At 38.0% G+C, this 20,073-nt stretch overlaps 1 protein-coding gene and 1 pseudogene across 11 annotated transcripts in view; one reads left to right on the top strand and one right to left on the bottom strand.

The window, feature by feature from the left end:
- SUSD1 (sushi domain containing 1) overlaps nucleotides 1-20,073 on the top strand; it is a 116,489-nt gene that overhangs the window by 48,519 nt on the left and 47,897 nt on the right. For all 11 annotated transcript variants that reach the window (XR_012495893.1, XR_012495891.1, XR_012495890.1 and 8 more), the window contains exons 8-10: nucleotides 127-313; nucleotides 5,937-6,046; nucleotides 8,451-8,643. Coding sequence is in view for 7 of the 11 variants with exons in the window: in XM_074330832.1 (XP_074186933.1) it covers nucleotides 127-313; nucleotides 5,937-6,046; nucleotides 8,451-8,643 (490 nt within the window). In the remaining 4 variants the exon portion in view is untranslated. The remainder of the gene's footprint in view (nucleotides 1-126; nucleotides 314-5,936; nucleotides 6,047-8,450; nucleotides 8,644-20,073) is intronic.
- LOC109456954 (large ribosomal subunit protein eL37) lies at nucleotides 17,857-18,152 on the bottom strand (annotated as a pseudogene).

Raw genomic sequence — 20,073 nt, 5'->3', positions numbered from 1 at the left:
CCCCAGATGAGCAGTGCAGTGGAAAAAGGAATAATAGTAGGAGGGTAGGATCTAGCACCACAAAGTCTCTGTCAGTTGTTTTAACTGGAGTCATGGTGGGTTCTCTTGTCTTTTCTCCTCACAAAGATACACATAAAGGGACACCGGGTAGACCAGATGGAATCAGTTCATGAGGAGACAGTCAACCTGACCACAGACAACAGGACTCCAGAAGTGTGCCTCGATCTGTACCAAGGCACCAACTACACCGTGAGCATTTCCACCGCCCCTCCTGGACGCTCTGTGCCAGCCATCATTGGGTTCCAAACAGCTGGTAGGTGGAAGTGAAGTGTCATTTCCTCCTAGAAAATGCTAAGCACAGGCTGTGGGGGAAATGTGCTTCAGAATAAACTGGGCAGGAAAGTTCATAGTTGCTTTCTGAAATCTGTAGCCGGAGAATATAATTGCTCCAGGGGTCAGAACCAGTCTAGTAGGAGAGATTCCCATCCTATTGGGGCCAGGCTGAATGGGCACTGATGTGTTTGTTGTTTCTCAGATGGGGCCTCTGGTTGAAGTGGAAGGTACCAACAAGACCTTTAAAGGAGCAGCATATTAGGTGATGATGCAGTCAATTCACAATTATCCAAGGCTATAGAGTGTTGCCACATGGCTTATCTTTGGTAGGAAATGCAGTCATTTCCTACTCTTGCCTATGAGTGAGGAGGAGCCAGGGATGCTGACCTAGTAGCTTTACATCTAGGATGGGAACTGGCCCCAGAATTGATTGGGGCTGGGTAATCAAGTTGACAGTGGGCAAGTGGATAGGGGAAGGCTGTCCTAGGATGCAGGAGGGTAAATGCTGGGTGAAAAGACGTCAACAGGAAGAAGCTTCGAGAAGTAGCAGACAAAATATACTTTAAAACAAAGGCTATAACAAGAGACAAAGAAGGACCCAGTAATCCCACTTCTGGGTATTTATCTGAAGAAACCTAAAACACTAACTTGAAAAGACATATGCATCCATATTTATTGCAGCATTATTGAGAATAGCCAAGGTATGGAAGCAATCTAAGTGTCCATCAATAGAAGACTGGATAAAGAAGTGGTAATACATATATACAATAGGATATTACTCAGCCATAACAAAAGAATGAAATCTTGCCATCTGCAACAACATGGATGGACCTAGAGGGTATTGTGCTAAGTGAAGTAAGCCAGGCAGAGAAAGATAAATACCATATGATTTCACTTTTATGTGGAATATAAAAACATAAACAAACAAACAACAAAAAATTAATGGTGGTCAGATGGAAGAGGGATTGGGGGGCTGGGTGAAAAAGGGGAAGGGATTAAGAAATACAAATTCGTAGCTACAAAATAGTCATGGGGATGTAAAGTATAACATAGGGAATATAGTCAATAGTACTGTAATAACTATGTATGGTGTTAGATGGGCACTAGATTTATTAAGGTGCTCACTTCGTGCGTTATATAAATGTGTAATCACTATGTTGTGTATATGATACCAATGTAATATTGTATGTCAACTGTAATTGAAAAATTAAAAATTAAAAAAAAGCAGAGTGTTTGCTTGTAAGTAGAGTTAGATCTAGTCTTAAATTAGCTCTATTAATAAGGGTTTCTGGGGGGTGAGTTGTTTGTTTGTGTTTTTGTTTTTTACTTGTTTCGATTGCCATTTTTCTCAATTTCTCTTAGAAATTCTAATTGTTTCGTTTCACACATATTGATGTCATGATATTTATGTTCATGACTGATATCTTAATTGTAGATGCTTTCCCTAGTGACAAGTGGCTTACTTTATTTAATATTTTTTGCCTTGAATTATACTTTAATTAGTAATATTGGTTTTCTTGATTTCGTTGTGCTTCTATTTGCATGGTATGCCTTCACTCACTTTTGTTCTTCTTAAAAGCTATCTGGATAATATAGATGTACTTTAGGAGACCACGTATATTGAGAAACATTTTTGAGATAAGTTTTATCTTTGAGTATGTAAGTTTAGCAATTTACATTAGTGTTGTTTGTAATACAGTTTTCCTTTCTTCTGTCGTTTTATTTTTCTCTTTTTTAGCTACTTAGCCATGTCCGTTGTTTTCTATCTTTTTGCTATACAGATTTTCTTTTTCAATGAATCATACAGTATGGATTTTGCTTTTATTCTACAAGACATATTTAAAAACAACAACAAAAAAATCATCTTGGATTTCTAGACGCTAGAATTTTGAGAAAATAAATTTTCTGCTAAGAAAAAAAAAAATCCAAAAACCAAGAACAACAAAAAATCCTGTTTGAATGTGTGTTTCTCTGATTACTAGTGTTAAGACTGAAATAATGTTAACATCTCCTTGATAAGATGGGAAAGTTAGTATTCTCTATTTCCTTTTATTTCTTCCCCTCTCACTTCTCTTATGTTATTATTTTAACCTGGTATTTTATTGCCAGCTTACCTTACTTTTAACATGTATTGCATCTTTAAGGAATTCATTTTTATATTGATTTATAGCAGTATTTACAACAATTATTTAAACAGGTATATATTTTAAGTTTCAATGCTTACTGCCAGTCCTTTCATACTGAAGTTTCTCTATTTGTTTTCTGTATTTTTATTTATCTCTGCACAATGATTTCTATCTTCTCCTCCTGAGGAGTAGGATGCTTTCTGAGCCCATGATTATCTGAGAATGTCTTTTTGTTGACTTCATAAGTAAATGAGAGCTTGATTGAAGATAAAATTCTTGGGCCATAAGCTTTGTTGTCAGAATTCTGGAGGCATTTCACATTGGCTTTGAGAATTTAAAATTTTGAAAGAAAAGTTTGAAGAAGGTGTGATAAAAAAAAAAAATCCTATGTAGATTATCTGATTTTTCAGCCTGAATAGCCTAGAGGCTTTCTTCATGTGTGAAATTCAAGAATTTAATTACTTATTCAGACACATGGTAAATGTTTATTGACCACCTACTATGTGTTTCACTTTGTTTTAGGCACTGGGATTTCAATAGTGAATGAGATAGAAATCCCTTCTCTCATGAAACTTCAGTCATAGATGATATAAATGTTCAGTATTTAAATTTAAATGTTTTTACTACATTTTCCTAGTATCCTATGAGTTTTTGGATCTTCAGAATTTGGTCTATTTACACATTAGGAACATTTTCTTTCATTACATCTCTGATTATTGCTTTTCCTTTTTCATGTTTTTTTGGCTCTTCAGTTACTCCTATGGGGAATTTGTCTGTCTGCATTGGTATTTCATTTTCTCCTGTTTTATATCCATGTCTTTTTCCTCTGCCTTCTGTGAGTATGTAGCAAGTTTGTTCTCTGTATGCATTTATGCATACATTCATTGACATTTCCAACCTTTATTATTTCTAATGCACTTTAAATTCTGTTGTCCCACTTTCGTTTCCTTTTGTTTCTTTGTGTCATCTAGTTCCCTTTTTATTTCTGACTCTCAACCAACCAGTGTCCTCTCTGTTATTGCAGTCTCTTGTTATCTCATCTTTTATCTGTATGAATCTAAATTTTTTTACTGAAAGTATAAAACAGAGATTGCCTAATTTTGCCATTATTTGCTCAAGACTTTTTTCCCCAAAAGTATGTTTATTCTTTGCCTCCTAAGTACAATCTCCCTCTTCTTCTTTGTAGAATCATTTCATAGGCTCCCCACCTCCCCTTCTAGATTACTTATCCTTGGGAGATAAAAGCTTTATCTAGGTGTGCTATTTCTCTGCTAATAAAATGGATGGCATTCCCTTTGATATCACTTTTTATTGGATATTATTAGTATGCTTATTTTAGATCTCACCATGAAGGATTTACTGCTTGGAGATCCAAGTGTCCTTTGGGGGAGCAGCTGTGAGGCAGCCCGCTGCCCTGAGCTTTATTTCTGAGCACTTTCTTATCTTGATGGGTGAAGTTTTTGCTCTTTGGCCAGCTCAGCATTGCCTGGCTTCATTATGGTGTTGTAGCCTAGGGAGGCAGGAGAACCAAGTCCCTCCTATTGACAACTCAGGCTGGTGGAACCTCCAGGTCCCTAGGCTTCCCCTTAGGAGATCTCCAGTGTGCTATGGAGGGATTATTAGCAGGTGTAGTAGTAGTAGCAGCAGCAGCAGTAGTAGTAGTAGTAGTAGTAGTAATAGCAATAGTAATAGTGGTATGTATACTTTTTACCCTGGTTGCTTAGATTGCCTGGTGAATTAAAAAAAAAAAGAAATATAGACGTCCAAGTTTACTTCAGATCTGCTCCTGTGCTTGGGAGGCATGTTGTGTGCAGTAGCTTTCAATGTCTTCCTTTCACCTCCTGCCTTCATACTGTGCTAAGCAGAAACGTTTCCATGTTTCTGCCTTGTGTGTGGCAACTGAGCCTTCTTTCCAACCCAGATGCAAACATTGACCCATTTTTACTATTCTCAGTCACTTCTTCTTGGATTGGGGGTGGGAAATGGGAGCCAGATGCCTTTGTTCCCATTGCCATCTTCCCCTGAATTCCGATTAAAATGGATACAAATGGGAAAATCATATCGAGATGGGAACGATGCAGACAGTTCTGTTTGTAACAGACATATACTGTGTGTGGTATTTCTTAATACATCTATTTGGTGTGCCTCAAAATCATTTGCACATGTGTGACAATTTGGTTTCTGACGTCCTTATGAAATCTGTAAAATAAAAGTTGTGACGATAAAGGAGAGCACATATGATAGGTCTTCAAATTCTCGTAACCATGTTTTTACATCTCTAGTTATATCCAAGAATATCTTCTCCCAGCTAATTGCCTTGTACTGCATGTGTCAGTGATATTTAAAATTCTGTGGACAATTCTGATTTTGAATAACATAATTTGTTATCATTATCACTTCTTAGGTAACCGAGATTCCTGGGGGAGAATTTTATATAAAAGGTAGTTATAAAAAGCTTCTCTCTGATGGACATTCAAACTTTTTCTCATTTGTAGAAAACACACAGGCTTATTTGTTAGGAAATTGGCTTTTCCTTGAAAATTAGCCATGGTACTCCTGGATTCTCTCTGAGTTCTGTATACATTACTAACAAACCTCTTCTTTTTTTTGCATGAAGAAAACAGGACATTGAAGGCAGGAATTAGACTGCAGGAGGCATGACAGTACTTTTTCCTGTACAGTGGTTGAAATAAGTCTTTTTCAGATTCTTTTACTGCCTCAGTACTCATCTGAGTAGCTCTTGAAATGCTGTGTGCTGTGAGAGCAAATATCCTGCCTCGTGTTCAACTTCCTGCTCGTCTCCTAGGTTGGAAACACTTGCTCTGAGAGTTCTGTTCCGTGACCTTTACCTTGATTCGCCTTTTTCCCTTATTCTCAGATTTTCTGGCTATTGATATGCTTACCTTCATGGCATTTTACTTTTGGACTGTCCAAATGATAGGATTAACTTTCTAAAAATATCATAGCTTTATTAGTTTACAGCAATTTTTAAACATGCATTACTTCATTTGATTCTCTCCACAGCCTATGATGTGAGAAAAGCAAACCAGATTACTTGATTTTACAAATTAGGAAACTGAAGTTCAGAAGGGTTAAGTGAGTTAGCTAAGGTCATGCAATTAAGAAGTTGTAGAACCAGGACTTGAAGCCAAAGTAATGTTCGTGTTGTTAAAACGAACATTTCACATGAAAGCCCCATTGGCTTTCTTAAGAAGTCAGAGCTTCAATTTTGCTAAGATGATGCAAACTCTTTTTCTTTTCTTTTTTCTAACTTTCATTTTTTTTAAAGTGTGTTTTTCCAGGACCCATCAGCTCCAAGTCAAGTAGTTGTTTCAATCTAATAGTGGAGGGTGCAGCTCACACTGGCCCATTTGGGGATCAAACTGGCAATCCTGGTGTTATTAGAATCGCGCTCTAACCAGCTGAGCTATCTGGCTGCCCCAACAACCTTTCCATCTGTTCTCTCTTATCTTTTAGAAGATGATCTCTTAGAAGATGATGGAATTTTCAATATTTCAATATTTAACGAAGCTTGTTTGAAATTGAACAGGCATTCTAGGAAAGTTGGATCAGAACAGATGTACCAAGTAAGAATATCTCTTATATTATCTATTAAAGAATTGTGTCACTTGAAAATTTGGGTGCTCTCCAAGTGAGGATTCAAAGTATTTAAAAACACTGATGAAATGAACTTCTAGACAGTTTGATTTTTGTTTCTAGAGATGGATGTGTGATGTGAGATGGATGCAAACGAGGGACTAAATTGAAGGGAAACTCTATATTTCGTGATTTACTATAATTTTCCCTGCCTGATATTTCACATGTATTATATTTCATTTTAGTGCATTTAATAATTGCAGCTTATTTTGTTATTAATTCACAATTGGATGTGGGTTTTTAAGAAACTTGTTGTGTGGCTGTTGGTCCTCATTTAACCTGACTTTTTAAACATCACAGATCTCAAGAAAAATTTTAAGTAAATTCAGGCAGGTACTGAGATTTGTTATTTTTGTGTCATATTTTCAATGCCTAGCAAATCATTTGGCAGAGAGTAAATTGAGTATTAAATTAAAATTCATTAATCATTTACAAAAAATGTATCATGTATTAGGGCCTAGAAGTTCTGATTCAAGCTAATATAAATACACTGGTAAATAGACAATTACAATATGGTATAATGAGTGCTTTGATAAAAAGTAAATAAATGGAATAGGATATTGTGTGTGTCTGTGTATGTGTGTGTGTGTGTGTGTCCGGGTACAATTTTTTTTAACAAGAAGTAAAGATGGTGCTGAGTCATAGAGAATGAGTAGGAATTAACCAGATAAATAAAAGAGGTGGGATGAGGCTGAAGAAGGGCACAGTGGGCAAGTAGAGTAGCAAACTGATACTAGAGAATGTGGAACGTTGCTCTCTTGGAGAACAGAAACTAAGGGGAAGTAGGAAGTGATGTGGCAAAATGACCAGATCATGAAAAGCCTTGTATCCTGTGCCTTTGAGTTTTCATCTTATTTTGATGTTTATGTGGATGCACTGAAAGACTTTATGCAGGTGAGTGAAATATTCAAATGTTTCTCTTAGAAAGAACGCTTGGCCTAGAAACATATTCATGTACCCAAGTAATTGAAGAAAAACAATTTTTCACATGAATCCAGAAATAAATGGTTCTGAGACAATTGATTACTTGGTTAAGAAAATAAATTTTTCACTCCTACACTAAAATGATTAAAGAGTTAAATTTAAAAAAAATTGCTATTGTTAATATGGTAGACAAAGAATAATTGAAGTCACATGTGAAACACTGTTAACAAATCCAGAAGAAAGTGAACATTCAAAGGCAGTTTGCTAAAGAGAATGTGCATATTGCTAAGACATACATGAGCACGTTATGCCTCACTAGTAAGCAAAAAAAAAAAAAAAAAAAATTAAACCATGAGATACCATGATTCTTGTATAAACTTGGGGATTTGGTGGAGCGGCTCTAATGGTGACATAGTCTAGGATGTGGCTGTGGATATGAGTTACTAAAGTGGAGTAGAAGAACTTCATAGCATTGAGCTCAAGAAACTGTGAGGCCAGGTTTTGATGGCTTCTGTTCAAGAAGCTTTAAGTTCCCCAAGAGAATGCTAGGAATTGGGAGAGAGAGGAATCTCCCAGTGAACCCTGTGTCGGGTTGGGGTTGGGCTAGCCAATGACATGAACATCAAAAGAAACACTAAACAGTAATGATACGCTTTAAAGTGTAAAGTTAGTTTTATATTGTGTGAATTTTACATTGTGTTGGGGGTTGGGATAGCCAATGACATGAGCATCAAAGGAAACACTAAACCCAATGGAGGTCCAGCTAAAGCACCCTGATCGATCAGGGCTGATCATATTACTTCTGGGATCTTCACATACTTTCCCCCTTATTAGTTAGTCCCTAAGTTATACCTACAACTTGAGTTGGAAATGGATAGAGTATGAACTGGGTTAGCAATGTGTATGATGACTCCATGGACCACAAGCTCTGTTACGAGAGCTCAACTAGAAAGGAACAAGTGAAGTACCATTGCACAGTTGCTTTGAATGCATAATTTGGAGTAGTTCTCATAAAGTTGAAAACCTCTGTTCCATGAGGCTCATCTATGGATTCCTTAGGAATGAAAAGAAATTAAAAGAATGTTGCTCAGTAGCTCTAGTGCAATCTCCTTCACTGGATGTGTATGAAGGAATTGCTTTAGAATACCCTGACATTTTGTTTATCTGAGATGAAGTTATGCATTTTAAGTTTAATCCTGTAGCTGTGTGAGGGGAACGTTGAATAAGATAGGTAGGGGAACTTTATAAAGTCCTTTCATGGTTTAGCCTGCTACTATGTTAAAAAGAATTCTAGATGGATGAGGACAAATAGAAGGAACCTTCTTGCTCTGTCTTTCTCTTGCTTATAGTCTAGATATTTGCAAGGCAACAGACAGTTTAATGCAACACTTTCTTTTAATCTCACGACAGGTTAAAGTTTTGGGTCGAAGGTGGTATCTGAATGATTTTTATCACGCAGCATCATTTAACTTCACGATGCGGGAACAAACTTCAGTAGTGTGTTTAGATCTGTACCCGGCAACGGATTACACAGTGAATATCACCCGACTGGGGTCTCCTGAGCATCACTCTGAGCAAATAATGATAACAACTGCACTGGCAGGTAGGTGTGCATGTCCTTCTATTTTGTATCTCAGGACAAGTGAAGTATGTAAGTTGTACAATGTGGGGAGCATAACGAATGCTGGTCTGGGAGTCAAGAGACGGGTTCTAGTTCTAACAAACTACCAACTTTGGGGTTCAGCGTGCCTGAATCTTACCACCTATCCCCTTCTCCACGGGGGTTCTGGCTCATAGAGGGTACAGACCAAGAATGGACTGTTTTTACTCAGAGCTCCCTGGTGGTGATGGATTGAGAATACTGTAAGGCCTCACCCCAAATTTAAGACAGCTGAGTCCTAAGAGTAGTCCAATGAGTCACTAGAAGCAGCTTCCAGGAGATCAGAAATATGAGCCACACTGTGTCAGCACAGGCAGGACAAAGAGGCCTCCTGACTGGACCACGTGTGAGCACATTAACCGGACAAAGAGAACAGTGGCCGGACGTAGGTTCCTTAGAAAGGCCTGGTAGCCTTGTGAGGAAGCACCACAGGGGCGGGCTCTAGCAAATCCATAGCGCCCCCTAGTGGGAAGGGACGCAGAAGGCGCTACAGTTTCTTTTGTTCTTGAATCCCTTGAGTTAAACAGGCAAATTGGTGGGCAACCAGGTGGAGAGGCTGCCCCCTTTGAAGGAAAACAGTGGAATAGGTTAGGTCCTGCCCCTGCTTTCCTGAGGCCTCTCTCCTATACTCACCTCTGCTCTTAGAAAAGAAAAGCAAAATTACGTGGTGGTTGCTCAACATTGCCAATGTACTAAATAAATGTCACTGAATTGCATACTTTAAAGTGCTTAATTTTATATTGTGTGACTTTCACCTCAATTTTTTAAAACAGTCAATGGATTAGATGTGTTCTTGTTTCACCTGGGCCTGGGTACCTTCTGAGGGATCATTCAGTGACACAATACAAGTAAAATGTTTAGAACAGTTCCTCGTACATAATAATCGATGATGAGAATAATAACTATGTTTTTGAGCACTAAATATATGCCAGGCACTGTCCAAAGTACTATCCTTGGGTCACTCAAACCTACCAAACCTTCTGAGGAAGGCACTGCTGTTATTCTCATTTTATAGATAAGGATCATGAGGCACAGAGAAGTTGTACAACTTTTCCAGGTGACACACCTAAGGAGATGTGCACGCGGGATTTGAGCACAGTCAGTCTGGCTCCAGGGCCCTCACAGATAGTCAGTACCTCTACTTCTTCTCGCTAAAGATTTGGTTATTAAAAAGAAAGAGTGAAATTACGTTTCCGGAACCTAGTGTATGGTCAGTCCAGACCCACCTTGCTTTTGTCAACCTTGAACCATGAGCGAAAACTTCAAATGCCATGGATGTATACATGTATTCATTTAATAAGTGTTTATTTCTTGCCTACTATGTGTCAGGCAGTTCTCCTAGCTGACAATGTAGCAGCAATACAACAGTTCCCGCTGCCGTGGAGTTGGAGTCCAGGGGTAGGGAATGAGAGAGATAAACAAGTAAGGAAATACATCATGTGTTAGATGGGACTTCCTGTTAAGACGAAGAAAAGCATGGCAAAGGGAGTGACAATTGATGATCAGGGAAGGCCTTCATTATAAAGGGACATTTAGGTATAGATCTGAAGGAAGTGAAGGAGTAAGCCATGCACAGGGGGACACCAAGCAACAAGGACTTGACACAGACATGTCATGTCCTTGGCATGTTTTAAGAACATCCACAGTACGGCTGGAGTAGAGTGCGTTGGAGAGAGTGATAGGAGATGAGGTCTGAACTATAGCTTGAGTATAATCAGGGGCCCATGGATCAAGTTCAGAAAGTTTAGCCCATTATTACCTTCTCCTTTGCAATGTGGACCCCAAATTACCAGTAGTAAGTATAATCTAGCATGTGATGATTCAGCTTCTATAGGTGACGAAGCAGTCTGGAACCCACCATCTGTGAATTTAAACCTAATTGGGGAAATAACCTCTTATCATGAGGTTACTTGGATTTAGTCTAACATTAGGCTTCCCGTATATTTGGAGGGAGGGCAATTCACTTTCCTTGAAAATTTTAGAACTTTGCAGTTGTGGCTCCAGGTCTTCTTTCCTGGTGCCCACCCCATTTAGAACCTTTTCATTTTCTGTTCTCCTTGGAGTCCTATTTCTACCCACCATTACTAAAAATCTTTATCTCTTTAGTGAAAGAGCCTCCTTTCTTTGTGGGTAGGGTGCCCCACAATATAGTAGGAAACTCTTCAAGTGAAATGGATTGTCTTGCATGCCCCCTTCACTGTCCCAATTTCCTGTTCTTTCCTCTGAGTTTCTCTATTCCCACAAAGACCCCAGGAATAATTTTAGCTCTGAGGTCCTTGGGCTGCACTTACTGAATGCCTTGCTTATGAGTCCTGCTTCCTGATGAGGAGGTTTCACATTTGTCTCCCCTGGACAGTTACCCTCTGCTGGTCATTGGGATGCTGTTGAGTTCCTGGAACTTGTGCTTTCACTGGTCTAATGAAGTCTTGGAAGTGCCCTAACTTAGTGGTTTTCACCCAAGTCCCACCTTTCCTTAGAACCAAACTTCTAAGACTTGTGATGGGAACAGAAGCATTCCGTCTGCCACCATTTCCTTTTCTGCACCGGAAAGAGAAGGCTCCAGGTTTCCACTTCCCTCTGAGTGCTCCTACTGTTCTGGCAGGTGCAGCTGAGCTTTCCGTTTGTAAACTTCCATCCCAGTTGCTTCTGCTCCTTCTCTATTCCCAGGTCTGGCTAATACCTTTTCTTGGTCTTAGTCCTGTCCTTCCCTGTATTAGCTTTGTGTTTTCACACTTAAATTTTTGTTCTAACGTATTAGTTTGGATTCTATCAGGGAGGTCTGCATCTGTCACAAATGAACCCTGCCCACCATTACTTTCATCAGGCGGTATTTATTTCTACAGTTCAACCTCTCACCCGGTGTGGTTTTGATCAATAGTCATCTTCCCTGGATCTTCCTTAATATAGCTCTGTTTTTCTATTCCTTCTCCTGAAGTTCTAACTCCCTGCGTTTCCCAGGCAGGCTTCCTTCTAGCCTGCGCAATACCTGCTGTTCCAACTGCAAGAACAGTGCCACCTCAAAACTAATCTAATGCTACACTGATCTTTCTCTTTTTAAATGTGTTCACATTTCCTGTAACTACATAGTATCACAATTCCAGTTATTGAGGAGTTCCCCATTAATGCTTACTCTGGGTTCCCTGTTTAAAACTTTAAGAGGACCCTTCTTGATAGACTAATAACTGAATCTGGGCACCCTTTTGGGGAGGGGGATGTGTGTGTCATTTTAGTCTGTTCTTGCATCTTTTTTTTTTTTTTTTTCAAGGAGGGCACAGCTCACAGTGGCCCATGTGGGGATCGAACCAGCAACCTTGGTGTTATTAGCACCACGCTCTAACCAACTGAGCTAACCGGCCACCCCTAGTCTGTTCTTTAAAACAGTCTCTTTGTTGTTCTCTTTGATAATTTTGAGCCACTGTCCCTGACCTAGTAAATATTCCTATCTTTTCTAGTCTCTTCAGAGCCGTTGCGTTTGGCTTTATCTCCTTTTCCTTGTTGTATTTTTCTTGATGGGCCAATATGATTTCAAATTTTCTTCTCCTTCTTGATGTTACTTCCTTCACTTTATTGCATGCTCTCCTAATCTTGTCCAATCTTCAAAACCAAAACCTGTTTTGTGAACTAATTTTATTCCTTTCCAGAAACAGAGGGTTCTAGACATATGCCTTTTATGATTCTTTCTTAGCACTTGAGTTTGTAATAATTCCACTGGATTTTTATCTACCATGTTTCCCTGAAAATAAGACCTAGCTGGACCACCAGCTAGGTCTTATTTTTTGGAGCAAAAATTAATATAAGACCCGGTATTATATTATATCATATCATATTATATTATACCCGGTCTTATATTAATTGCTCCAAAAGATGCATTAGAGCTGATGGTCCGGCTAGGTCTTATTTTCGGGGAAACACGGTACTTCAATCCAAGAAGAATCGCTGCTGTAGAATCCCCAGGCTGGCTCTCTTTGTAAAACAACTTTGAGAGCAATTTGAGAGCCTATGGTGTTGGGGTGACTCCTGAGCCTGTAGACAAACCATAGATACAGTCTTTTCATAGTCCTCTGTCTTCCAAACACAGAGGAGCAGAATTTGGGGCAGCTAATCTAGTGTTGTCTGCTAATGTCCAGCTCCCCAAAATGCTCTCTAAAATCTCCCCATATCTTCCACAGATGCCCTCTTTGTGTTTCTCAGACTTTAGCAAACATAAGAATCACCTGGAGAGCTTATTATAACACAGATTCACGGGCTGCGTCCTAGAGGTTCTGATTCAGTCTGGAGTGGGGAGCCCAAAATTTCATTTCTAGCAAGTTCCCAGGCCTTGTTGACGCTGCCAGTCCACATTTTGAGTAGCATTGGCCTAACCCCTTACACCGTAGTGAAGCGCCTCCATCTGCCCCGGTGGTGCTTTGCTCCTCTGTGGTAGCTTGTATCTTTCTATAAACTCAGGGTCCCAGTCAGTGTACACACATTTTGCAGGAGGGAGAGACTAAATCTTACCCTTCATTTTCATAGACTGACACACGAGAAGTAAAGTATCAACTTTATTGCCCTGGCAAGTTTCCAGGAACTACTCCCCCCCTCCACCCCCTACCCCCCACACACAGAGTTTCCAGTATAAGTTATATTGGAGAATGAGGCTTAGATATGTGGTCAAATGGGGCTTCCTACTCCCTTCCCCACTGTAAGGATGGGCAATTGGAACTACAAGGGAACCCCCCATGGCTTACCCAGTCTCGGGCTGAAAAGCTGAGGAAAGGGCAGTGGGCAGAGACTGGTTATTTACCTCCTCAAGACTGGGACATACATGCCCCTGGTACCTGAACACAGGCAGGTCCCAGAGAGCAAGAATCTGCTTCTTGTTTGGGCAGTGACCTGTAGTATATGAACTCCACTCACTAGGAAATGTGACATAAGGAACGAAGTCTCTTACTAGTCCAATTACATATTTATTGCTCCTTCCTTGAGGATTAGTGAGGAGGGAGTGGTGAAGAGAGGCCCAAATTGTCCTTTCCTTTATGGAAATGGGAAGACAGGTAAAAAGCAACCTTTAACACACTGGAGCAAGGTAGTTGACCTCTGTAATGTTAGGCTTCTTCTAGTTCTAGGAGTCTGTTAGGAAATCAATTTTAAGTTCCTTCAAATTTAGGTATTTCAACATTTAAATTCCCAGACTGATTTATTTAACATCATTATTTCATTTATCTAGTCAATGTTGTGGTTTTTATTGACATATACAAGTTATTTCATACGGTAAGAGTATAATTATTATTATTTGTGTCAAACATTTCTCCTGTTTTATAGTTTCTTTTAATTTTGTTTATGGTGTTTTTGACATTAAAGTTTTAGATTTATATGCAGTCAAATCTATTGATCTTTTCCTTTGTGACTTATTACATTAATATTAAATATAGATTAAAAAACAAAATAATGCGTATTTGTATACCATCTGTTTTTTTCTAGAAACTATTTCAGGTGGCCTGCATGGGTGTATAAAATAAGAGAAAATAAGTTAGATATGTAAGGTAAATAAAAATGAAAGCAGAGTCAGGAACATTTAAAAAAAAGATACGGGAATAAGATTAAGAATAATTCGTATCCTTGTAACCTATTTAGTTGTTCATTAGTGACTCACAAATTGAGGTTTATGTTTTCGACCCATCCAGTCAGAAAGGGGGCCATTACATTATCCATGTGCTTACAACAAAGCAATGTTTTTGGGGAGAAGTACAAATTTTTTAACAGTAAGATCAGATAGAAATTTCTGATTCCATGGGGTTTCATAAATAATGCAATATATGAGCAATGTTTTAGGAGGATTTTATGAGGCTGTTACTTAGATTGCCCCATAACATGGTTCATTATATTATAGAAAAGCTCAGTTCAGTGTGGAGTGGACAAGGAAAGATGCCTGGGAATAGGAAAAATGCTGTGTTCTGCTGATCTGGCTTGATTCAAGGCTAGGATTGGGTCATTTTAGATTATTTAAAGGAATGACTGGAATCCATGTCTTTCAAGCAGAGTTTCCTTACTATTGTTTCTCTCAACTCAGAACATTCGATAAATGTTCGGTGTCGCTGACTTTGAGGCTGTTGTTGTCTTTCATCGGTACCCAGGAAGCGGTTGTTCTGTGTTGCCAGTTGAATAACAAGGACCTGAGTCTGAATTAAAGGCTGTCCTCCTCTGCCAGGAGGCTGAGCCTAGGGAACTGACCTAAGGGCATTGTTTGAATCTGCTTTGCATAGATGAATGAGTGATTGAACCTCCCACATTTCTCTTCATATAATATGATCACGTACTTTTAGCCTGAAAATCTCAGGGTACTTGTAACCAGATACCAAATTTATTTTAAGAAACAAAATAACAGTAAAACTCCCAACTTTGAACAGTTATATATTCTTGTTCCTCTAAGATAAACTGTTTACAGAATGTACATCAAGGACAACGAAAGGATAATAATGATACTGCTATTTATAGAGCAGTTATAAAAATAGTAACTTTGCTTTCAAAATAGTTGATTTGTAGCCATTTTTTTCCTGATAATATTTACTTTGCAAAGCCAACTGTCTATTTGGACTGTTCCTAATTGGAGGTTATAAAACCATGTCATTTTATGAATAAGAGAATACTTGTTTTCTTGTTCTCTTTAGCAGAGGATTGCATGCGTTTAGTTACATCTAAAATAGTGTTGGTAAGTTAAAAAAAATCAAAAGAAGGGGAGACAGAACACTCCTCTATTCCCTGGTAGAAAACCATAACTGTTAAGGTGGTTTATATTGCAGGTTTTCTAACAGCATGCGTAATTTGAGATCTGTGGTGACCGTATAATACTTCCCTATAACTGCTTCGTGTTCACAGACGCAAAGTCCGAAGAAAAGATAATAAAGACCATCAATAACATTTTTTCTGGTATTTTCCCACAAAATGATAAATATTATAACAGTATTCTGTGGTCGAAGAGTTATGTCTGAATTTAGCCTGCTTCTCTCATAAACCAATAGCCTGAGAAACTTATATTTGCAGTTGGTCAAGCCAGAAATTGACTATATATTTTGCATGGAATATCTAGTCATTTGTAATATGCCAAACACAGGGAAAGTAAGTGGTTATTCTTTTTAAAAATAAGATAAGAGGGCCGGCTCGGTGGCCCAGGTGGTTAGAGCTCCATGCTCCTAACTCCGAAGGCTGCCGGTTCGATTCCCACATGGGCCAGTGGGCTCTCAACCACAAGGTTGCCAGTTCAATTCCTCGAGTCCCGCAAAGGATGGTGGGCAGTGCCCTCTGCAACTAAGATTGAACATGGCACCTCGAGCTGAGCTGCCTCCCAGATGGCTCAGTTAGTTGGAGCGCGTCCTCTCAACCACAAGGTTGCCAGTTCGACTCCCGCAAGGGATGGTGGGCTGTGCCCCCTGCAACTAGCAACAGCAACTGGACCTGGAGCTGAGCTGTGCCCTCCACAACTAAGACTGAAAGGACAACAACTTGAAGCTGAATGGCACCCTCCACAACTAAGATTGAAAGGACAACAACTTGACTTGGAAAATATGTCCTGGAAGTACACACTGTTCCCCAATAAAGGCCTGTTCCCCTTCCCCAATAAAAAAATAATAATAATAAGATAAGACATTGTAGATCCAGCTAGGTAGGACCAAACCCATGGGGTAAATAAAGATGAATAAGTTATTTAGAATTGAAGCCCTTCACTAACTGGGTGATAAATGGCTTGGAGACAATAGTTTCATCTCATTCTTTTCGGGGCTGCCATATTCTAATCATGTGTACAGAAAAAGAGGTTCCAAGATTGCTGTTATTTCCTAGGCTGGAATCAGAGGAAAGATCACTTACTTCTTAGTCTAAACTATCCATTAATACAATGCAAAGGAAAACTAACTTCAAAATTTGTTTTCTCTATTTTATTTCCTTGTCACTTTTTGATTTGATGTCATTTCAGATTTCTCTCTGTCTCTTGTTCTCTTCTTCTTGTGCACTGTCTGCCCATCCCTCTCTCTTCCTGAAATAAACCCCACTTGGTCATGCTGTCTTATTATATGTTGTTGGATTCTGTCCCCTAATATTTTCTTTAGTATTTTTGCACCAATGTTCATAAATGATATTCGTTTATAGTTTTCTCTCTTTCTTTGTCCTACTTTTATGAGGTTTAGGTGTTAGTATTTTCCTTTCTTCATAAAAAGAATTTGGAAGCTGTCCTTCATTTTTACAGTTCATGTAGTATTTGGACTATCTGGCCTCACACAGTTTGGTAGACTTCCCCTGTGAAACAGTCTGGGCTTAGGAATTTTCTGTGGTAGTTCATTGGTAACTTTCTCAATTTTTTTTTCTTGGAAATTGGTCTGTTTAAGCTTTTTGTGTCTAATGGGGTCAATTTGGGTAAACTGTATTAGGAATTACCCATTTATCTGTTTTTGAAATTATGTGCATAGTGGTCTGCAAAGTGGTTTCATTTAAATTTTGAATTTTTTTTTGTTCCAATGATTATTTCTCCCTTTATTTGTATTTTCTTCCTTTTTTCTAGATTAAGTTAGCTAGCTGTTTGGGTGTTTTATTAGTGTTTTCAAAAAGCTAAGATTTTGTTTTATTAATGAGATCTATCTTTTTCCTCCTCTATATCAGGAATTAGCAAACTATGTCCTGTGGGCTAAATCTGGCCTGTTGCCGATTTTTATAATAAAGTTTCATGGAACACATCCAAGCCATTCATTTACATATTATCTGTGGCTGCTTTTGTGCTACAAAGGCCAAGTTGAGTAGTTGTGATAGCACTGGCTGGCCCAGAAATCCTCAAATGTTTACTATATGACCCTCTGTAGAAAAAAATTAGCTGACCCTTACTCTGCATCATTATTTTTATTAAAATATAGCTAACATACAGTGTTATATTAGTTTCAAGTATACCATAGTTATTCAACATTTGTACTCCTACAGAAGTGATCACCATGAGAAGTCCAGCAACCATCTGACACCGTGCCATGCTAGCACAATATTATTGACTATGTTCTGTATACTATACATTACATCCCCATGACTTGTTTTATACCTGGACATTTGGACCACTTATTTCCCTTCACCTTTTCCCCCCTCTTTTTAATTTTTTTCATTTTAAAACCAGAAAATTTATTGCATGACTAATCGTGGAAATCCTTAAGAGGAACTAGATGCTGCAACAGCTGCCCTGTTGGGTTTAGGTGCTGTTCCTTCACAGAATCCATGCCTGAATCTGCAGTATACAATTTTCAGGTGCCTCATTTGACTGATCCTGGTGGTATTTTGTCTTTTAGCCATAGCATTCCATTTATATTTTCTCTTCTGCTTGGCAGGGTAGTCATATTTGCTACAGGTAGACTTCTGAAGGTGGTAGGCCTTAGAGCCACAGGGGCAGCATAACGTGTGCATTTTTTATGGTACCGCTTTCCAAATGATGTTCCCTTGGTCGTCATGCTTCTGCAGCTGAGACCAAAGAGCTAAATTTTTGAATTACAATTACAGCTGATATTCAATATTATTTTATATTGCTCTGCATCATTAATTTCTGCTTGCATATTTATTGTCTCCTTTCTTGTGCTTTTTTTTGGTTTTGTTTGTTTTATAACGGTGGTTGCATTTTATCTGCATTGTGAATGGTGGCTTTTTGCACTAAAAAGTGTCTTCTTTGCCATATTTAATGCTTTTTTGACTTGAATTCTACCTATGTCAGGATTACAACACCTACTTTCTTACAGTTTTCATTTGTCTGCTCTACTATTGTCCATCACTTTGTCTGTGGCTGTTCTGAATGACTTTATTTTAGGTGGCCCTCTAACATGCAGCATATAGTTGGATCTTGCATTGCAAGACAAATTGAAAAATCTTTTTTAATAGGTAAGTTAAGTCTATTTACAGTTGTTGATAAGACTGATATAGTTGGACTCTGTCCTATTATTTTACGTTATTACACTATATTATGTTGTATTTCCTGTATTTTTTTTCTCTGTGATATGTTTTCTGTGATGTTTTACATACTTGTATATTTATATATATTTATTTTTAGGAAGGTTTATATCTATTTTTTCTAATGGTTGCCTTTGTACCTTTGTTTCCTGCTTTCTTATATAACTTTTCACCATGTATTTTGTCAGTTTTTAATGTCCCATTTTACCTTCCTTTTATTGACTATATGACATTCAAATTAATCTATTCTGCTTTCGTTTTTCTCTATTTCTTCTCCTTACAATTTTTCAGTGGTTTTACTTTATCAGAACATATACCGTTTATATTTTGTTCTCCCACCTTGCCCCACCTTTATTTTTGTCTTAGATCTACAGTTTAATATATCAGATGGTCACTATAAATTTTTTTGCTGAAATTTCCCTAGTTACCTCTTGGATAAAGCTCATCTTCTAGTAGATTCCTCAAGAGTACAGTGCACCCTGAGATCTTTCATGTTTAAAGCTTCTCTGTGATCTCGATACTTGAAAGATCACTTGGCTGGATATAAAAATCTTGGTTCACACTTTCTTGATTTGGGTTTCATTAAAATTCAGTCCTTTTGTTGCCTTGCTTTTTATTTAGCTTTTGATAAATGTGATGCAGACAAATTCTTTTGCTGTTGGATCTTATTTGTTTATTTCTTTGGGTGGAGGCACTGAGGATTTTTTTCTTTATCTTTAAAGTCTAGTAGTTTTACTTGGATAAATCTCAGGGTTGATTATTCTGGATGAGTTTTCTCAGGTATCTCGGGGGCCCTTTCAGTATTTATATTTTTAATTTTTGTGAAGTTATCTTGGATTATAGTTTTCAATGTTAATTCTGTTTCAATTCCTCTCTAGAGACTTTAATTATACTTATGTTGTTCCATTTCAACCACTTTATTTTTTAATTCTTTTTACTTCTTTTTAAACTCATTTTAATTCTTATTGGCTGTTTTTCTGTATTCATCCCTTTATTAAGTTTTCTTTCTAGCCTGTCCTTCTATGGGCATGATGATATTCTCACTTTATTTCTGATATGGATTTGTCTTCTTCTTTTGTTTCTTTCCTGAATTCAGACACTTTTGTTTCTTTTCCTCCCTGCTTTTTGTCCATTTCTGTTCTGAGTTTTTGAATTTCTGACTAAAGGTGTTTTCTTCATACCCCCAGTGCTTATTTGAGGATATTTATTTCAGTTTAGTGGGTTATGTATTTTTTTCTAGTTTATGGGCTTTTTAAAAAACATGGAGTTTTTCCCCAATCTGAAATGTTTTTATTATAATTTTCTCTTTCTTTTCTTTTTTTAAAAAAAATGTCTATTTATTTCACAGACAGAATTGGTAGTTTAGGAGGGTTAATAAGATTTCTAGATTAAGAGTACCCTCTTCTGTTATCGAATAAAGTGCAGTTTCTT

Source organism: Rhinolophus sinicus, linkage group LG04 (assembly GCF_036562045.2).
Source record: "Rhinolophus sinicus isolate RSC01 linkage group LG04, ASM3656204v1, whole genome shotgun sequence".
NCBI lineage: Eukaryota > Metazoa > Chordata > Mammalia > Chiroptera > Rhinolophidae > Rhinolophus > Rhinolophus sinicus.
This window is presented reverse-complemented; position numbering and strand designations above follow the sequence as displayed.